Source organism: Apis dorsata, unplaced genomic scaffold (assembly GCF_000469605.1).
Source record: "Apis dorsata unplaced genomic scaffold, Apis dorsata 1.3 scaffold_270, whole genome shotgun sequence".
In the NCBI taxonomy this organism is placed as follows: Eukaryota; Metazoa; Arthropoda; class Insecta; order Hymenoptera; family Apidae; genus Apis; species Apis dorsata.
Window position 1 is genome coordinate 316,283 of NW_006263548.1, and position 6,666 is coordinate 322,948.

At 30.8% G+C, this 6,666-nt stretch overlaps 1 protein-coding gene and 1 long non-coding RNA gene across 3 annotated transcripts in view; one reads left to right on the forward strand and one right to left on the reverse strand.

Annotated features, from left to right (window-relative positions):
• Positions 1 to 6,666, reverse strand: part of LOC102674132 (protein spaetzle 3) — a 13,184-nt gene that overhangs the window by 2,323 nt on the left and 4,195 nt on the right. For both annotated transcript variants that reach the window (XM_031510975.1, XM_031510973.1), the window contains 3 exons: positions 5,540 to 6,049; positions 4,075 to 4,306; positions 65 to 189 (listed from right to left, as the gene is read on the reverse strand). In XM_031510975.1, coding sequence (XP_031366835.1) covers positions 65 to 189; positions 4,075 to 4,306; positions 5,540 to 6,015 — 833 coding nt within the window. In that variant the 5' untranslated portion in view covers positions 6,016 to 6,049. The remainder of the gene's footprint in view (positions 1 to 64; positions 190 to 4,074; positions 4,307 to 5,539; positions 6,050 to 6,666) is intronic.
• Positions 2,041 to 4,040, forward strand: LOC102673858. Its single transcript, XR_421934.2, has 3 exons — positions 2,041 to 2,605; positions 3,301 to 3,469; positions 3,910 to 4,040. It is a non-coding gene; the product is annotated as an uncharacterized LOC102673858 (long non-coding RNA).

The following is a 6,666-nucleotide window of genomic DNA, read 5'->3' on the forward strand; positions in this document are numbered from 1 at the left end:
ATCTACAATTTAGTCACAAGAATAATTATAAAATATCAATATACTATCAGAATAGAGTAATTACATGGGATATGTGTTTCCAGCAGTTGGACAGAACAGTTGATGATATTTTTTAATGCATGGTACTCCGCGTACCAAGTCTCCTCTTAATTCGACACCCAGAGCGACGGAAAGTGCAGTCCAAAGAATCTGGAAGAAAAATACAACGCGTTTAAGATCTGTTCAAAAACAATAGTAATAATGATGACGTGAAATTCAATGTCACGAGAATAATAATAAGAAATATAATTTGTAGATTGTACGAGACCTACGCATCTTCGTGTATTCTTCCAGAATAATGGTGGTAGAACTATAGGTAAAATATAGTTAATAATGACGCCTACGATCGATCGCAAGGACGTTTCCATGGAGGAGACAATTGTGTCGCAGTGAACTAAGTGTGAATAACACTTGACTTCCAATGGAACTTGGAATGTAGTGGAACATCAGAGTTGAAGTCGAGATATCAATACAATTTTGAGACTAAAAGAAAATTATTATTTTGAGACTTTTGAGAATTATTATTTTTTGCTGCAAACAGTAACTTTCAATGTAAAGTCCAAATTGCTAAAAATTAATTTTAGTTGAATAACTTTAGAAAGTTGATAATTGAAGATTTATATTTGAAAATAAAATGAGAATTGTTTTTTCTGTGTCGAATAACTTTTAATTTTCTCAACGTAGCGTCCATTGGCAAAAATTAATTTATTTTAAAGGTACAAATATATATTCGAAAATAAAACTCGAGAGTTATTTTAAATTGAAACTAATTGTTCGAAAATAACTCTGATTCTCAATGTAGTGCCCATTAAAAAAAAAATTAATTTTGGAAAATTAAAATACGTTCGACGATGAAATTTTTGAGTTATTTTTTGCTACATTGAAAATTTTTTTGTAGAATTTGAACGTACATTAAAAAGTTATTTCTCGTCAATAAACTTTTCGAGTGAGATAATTTAATAATTCTTGGAATATCGAAATGTCAACGATCCTTATTCACTGTTTCAACTTTATGATTAATTTTCCACGTACCTCGTGGAATTTGTAATTGCCGATTGTACCGGAAGTCGGGTCCGCCGATGATTATCATCCTACGCTCACGTCTCCATCGAACGATCAGTAGGCGTCATTCAGTGACTCGAGTAACTTCAAACCGTTGTATCCAGGGGAAAATATGATGCATTGCGAGGCAGAAATGAATCATGCCTCGCATATCTCGTGAGTACATAAACTTTTTATCTTTTAATAATTTTTGAGATACCTTTTAATAATTTTTAGAATAATGATTCATCTCTTATATTTTTTAAGAGAAAAATTGCTGGTTCAACAGGAAGAAAACATTGACTAAAATAAAAAAAAATAATGTTTATATAATAATTATTCGATAAATTTACGTGAAAAATTAGCAAGATTTTAATAATTATATATCGTTTCATACCGTGTATTTTCGAATCGAATTCGAACGATTTACTTATACGAAGTGGAATACCTTAATTACAGTGGAATAGGCAGGCCTGCACAATAATCGAAAAATATGACGCAAAAATCATGATGGAACATGCGAGGAAGGTTAATCGTAATTTTTAACTTTCAGTGATTGGATCGAGGACATCGGATCGCTTCCGAACTGTAATTCAATATTGTCAGTCGTGTTACGTTGTCACGTCGTTATGTCATTTCACAATCGATGCTCGATCGAATCGATTGATCTCAATTTTAACTGTTATTTATTACCACATCGTTCGATCTCCATGTTTTAATTTTTTGAAGTTTATTTACACGTATGAAAATCTATATTCCTATCTATAGCCCAGTATTGAAAAATTTTTCGATGAATTTGTAAAATATCAATCCTATCACAATGAAATCTCAACATTATTTATTATTCTGGTTTCAATTTTTTAAATTTGAAACAACAATCAAAATAACAATCCTCTTGCTACAATTTCTTCTAATATTATCTACTATTATTAAATTTTTGACGAATTTTTAAACCTACCTTTCATTCTCAACAAATTTCTAAAACATAAATCGATTTTCCTTCTCCATCAAACCTTCAAAGATTCTTCCTTGATACTTTTCATATTCACAACATTACTAACAATTTCTCATAACATACCACATTGATTGAATTTATTCAAATAACCTACGAAGCGGCGGGTTCAAGAGGTTATGGTTTCAATGCCAGCGCACCACGATTGACCTTAAGCCGGTATCGCATTGCGCCGATTCTTTCTACATCGTTCGAATTACACGCACGGTAGAGTGGAGACATGAGGAGAGGAGATGGGCGGGTGTAAGTGCATGCACCCAATCGACTCTTCGCGAGATTCTAGGGAAGATACACGGGGTCATGGGTGGCCGGTGAAAATGTCACGCTAGTTGATACAGACTTTGAACGTTCCTGTAGCCACGGCCGCGTTCGATCACCTTTCAAACGATCCTCGAACAAGTCGATTTCAAGTACGAGACGCTTTCAAGGAACAAACTGTGAGGAGAATACTGTGTTTCGTGTCGCCAATGAAAAACATTTCTGAAATTGGTAAACTTGCACTGCTTGGTTAAGGTTAATTGATTTATTTTTGAAAGGTAATAATGTTTCGATAATTTGTGTTTCGTCCATTTTGTCCTTCTTTGATTAAATTTTTTATCATTTTCATGGTAAATATAGGTTTGTTCATTTGAGAAATTTCAAAGAAATTTGGAAAAAATAAAGAAATGAATTTTTATTCTTTTTATATATATATAGTATTTTAAGTGATTAAGTCGCATATTGCAAGTGAGAAAGATTCATTTATTCGAATGAATATAAAATTCATTAAAATAAATCGTTTTTTGAAGAGATTGAATAGATTGAATCTAATAAGGTAAAATTTATATTTATCTAAATAAATTAAATTTCTAAGTTATATTGAATAGAATTTCAAAGAATTAAAATATTCTTGGATATAAAAGAAATGTATCAACATTGTTAATAATGAAATATCATAAAGATATTTAAATCTTTTTGTGAAAAATAAAAATTCTTTTGAAAACATTAAATATGGATAATAAATTAAATCACAATTAAGTTTCAATTTCATTATCAATATTAATTATTCCGAAGATATATATCTCTCACGAGATATAAAAATATTTTTAATTATGGATAATTGATCGAATTGTTTTACTTGTAATCTTTGTATTTTTATTTCCAACTAGCGAATTTTCAATTTAAAACAATAGTTGGCAAGAAGCAAGATCTTTATTGAAAAATTGTAGAAAAAGTATACCTGTCATAAAGATAAAAGACATACACGCGACCTAATTTTGAGATTGTGAGGTTATCTAACAAATTTGTTGAAAGTTCCTTTTGTATCTTGATACAGAATGTGTCTACGTTTGACGAAATCCACTTATATATTCCACGTCTGTAATTCGTGCGTGAACAGTAAGTATACTTTCTACTCACAACGAATTCTTCCGTTCTAACAGTCTGAATCACACTATTGTTACTCAGTATTTAAGAAATGTTAAATGTTAAAAAGAATTGTTACAATTCTCGATATTTATTGCAAATTTATATTATATTTATCATATATTTTCTGTTCACAATCTCCTGCTCTAACAATCCATGAGTCACACCATCATTATTCAGCATTGGTAAAAAAAAAAATATTACAATTCTCGATATTATTGCAAATTTATATTACATTCATCGCATATTTTCTACTCACAACGAGGTTCTTCCGCTCTAAAAACCTGTGAGTCACACCATTATTATTCAATATATATTCGATTGAGAAATGTTACAGTTCTCGATATTATCACAAATTTATATTAGAATTATCATATACTTTCTACTCACAACGAATTCTTCCGCTCTAACAGCTTATGAGTCATGCAATTACTCAGCATTCGTAAGAATCGAATGAAATGTCATATGATTCTCGATATTACTACAAATTTGTATTCATATTTATTATAAAATTAATATTTCTCGTGAAAAATATGAAAATAATGATTAAATATTTTTTTTTTTTTTTACCAACTTACCGGAATTTGTACGTAAGTACCATTGTTTAGTTGAGGATAAGAATACAGTGGCACTACGGGGACCGAGCCGTTCTTTAAAAAAATTGGGCCTTGAATGGGCGTGACGTGCGCATCCCTTGGTATCTCTGGATCTTTGTCGTCGTAGTAATCCTCGAAGTCGTCATCATAGTCTAAAACAGCGTGAATCGAAGTTTTTGTACCAGGTCCACTTTCCCCGTTTACTCTCGTATACCTTTAACAAAATTTTTTTTTTCCAGATCAGTAATTCAGTTATGAAATACTTGATGATAAACTGATGGAAATCTTTGAATCTTTAAATTTTGAATCTGTAATCCTTGGATCTTTGATTCTTTAATTTCTGAATTTTTAAATCTCTGAATCTCTTGATGCTTGGATCTTTGAATTTTTAAAATTTTTAAAATCCTTAAATCATTGAATCTTGAAATTTCTAAAAATAATTTCAAAGATAATATTATTTTGATGAATCACCTATATAATATAAAGCATAAAATAAATATTACACAATTCAAAAAATTGAATATATTGAAAAACAAAAATAAATCACAAAAAAGATACCTCGAGAAGGAAATTGCGAAATTATCAAGATAATAATACGTATAACGATCTGCGACACGGCGCAGAAATCAAAGGGACAAACGTATCTTATCCTTTTGCGATAATTGTCAGCAAGTTTGATGCAAAAAAATATCGCTATACCTCATATGGTTGACACGTTCATATTAATAATACATATCTGGAGTACAGTACAGAAAGAAGCGAGATCGATGACATAATTTCCCGCAGAAGAGGAAAGTGAGGGTCGAGTAACTCGCACGAGTCGAGTTGTTGGCCAGAAATTCATTAGGAATGCACGGCACGCAGCAAGAAACTGTTCGACTGATCGTTACATAAATAATTACGATTGCAATTAAGATTACTACTACGAAATGTTTTTTAGCTGATTTCAATGGTGGATTCGAAAATATCGGCTTATTACTCGACTTTAATTAATTATTGTAAAGAAATAGAGTATAAACAAATTAACTCATCGTTTAATTCAACTTAATCTTTCTATATTAATTTTCAATATCCATTTCAATTATTTTTAAAGATATAAAAATTTTTGAGAGACATTGGATTTTTCAATATGGCCGTTTCAATTATTCTTATTTAAATGGATAATTTTTGTGAAACCTTGAATGAATTATTCAATTTTATTTTTAATAACTGTATTGCAATTTTCTAGGCCTTCTAACTCTTCGATATGGAGATTTCAATTATTCTTATTTCTATTAAATGGAAATTTTTTAGAAATTTTCCAAATTCTATATTTCTTCCTCTAAAATAAGCTGATAATCACTTTCATGAAATGAAAAGAATGCTAGAACACGATAAAATCACAACAATAAACAAAAAAACATTCAAAGTAAAAAACAAAATCAAAATACAGATACAACAAAATTACCCATTAGGTCTGTCAGGATAGCTTTCTTGTTCCGGCATTCTCGACGTTCTGAAGTTCTCTTGCTCCTTTTCCACAGTTGCTCGTTGCTGTTGCTGTTGCTGTTGCGCCAATGGCGGTGCGCTAGGTCTTATCTGTTGCCTCGGCTGCGTCCTCCTGAAATCTTGATTGTAGTTCGCGTATCTCGTGTCCTGAGTCGAGGAAAAGGAGGAATGCTCGACGTACGGATTCCCGTTCCTTTGTCGATTGAACGTCGATTGGCGTTGCCTTTGCTGTTGCTGGTTTTGATAACCGATCGGCGGTATGTAGGGCTCGTTTTGGAACGGTTCCTGCTCGTTGAAATTTGGGGCTGGCGCGGGGGGAAGCACGGCGTTGAGGCGAAGGTTGTTCACCGTCGATTGCCCTCCGTTTTGCCCGTCGTAGAAGAACGGTGTAGGCGTCGCCGATTGATACGGCAAGGTAAAGTTGACCAGTGACATTTCTATTCCTTCTTTTTTCCCCCCTTTTTTTAGTCTGCAAACAAATTGCGAAGAAAATTTTGACAGTGTTTTATAATTAAAAGAATTGTTTGTTGTCATTGTGTAGATAAATTTATAATTTAGTTTGGTTTTTTTTTTTTGTAAATTGATAAATATTGTAGTGAAATTGAAAATTAAGGGAATTGAAAGTGTTGCTACTTTTTCAGAGAAGATTTCAGAACATTGACCAAAGAAAATTTCTGATCGTTTTCTAATTAAATTTAATTGATTAATTCGACCTGGAACTGCATCAACTTTAATTCCTAATGATGGGATAGTTAATGAATGAATAATATCTGTTGAAGAAGTAATTAATCATAATGGAATTCTTATTGGAATAATTATTAGATTATCAGTTTCTAATAATCGAAATTGATTTAAGTTTTTATGATTTAATATATAAGAATCAAATTCAATATTATTAAATTCAGGATACTCATATGATCAATATCATTGATGACAATTGATTTAATTGCAAAAAAATGGATTAATAATTTCATCAATTAAATATAAAATTTTGAATGGAAGAAAACAAATAATTAAGAGAACAATAATTGTTCAAATAATTTCAATATTATGATTTTTTAATAAAAATAAATTTGAAAATTTATT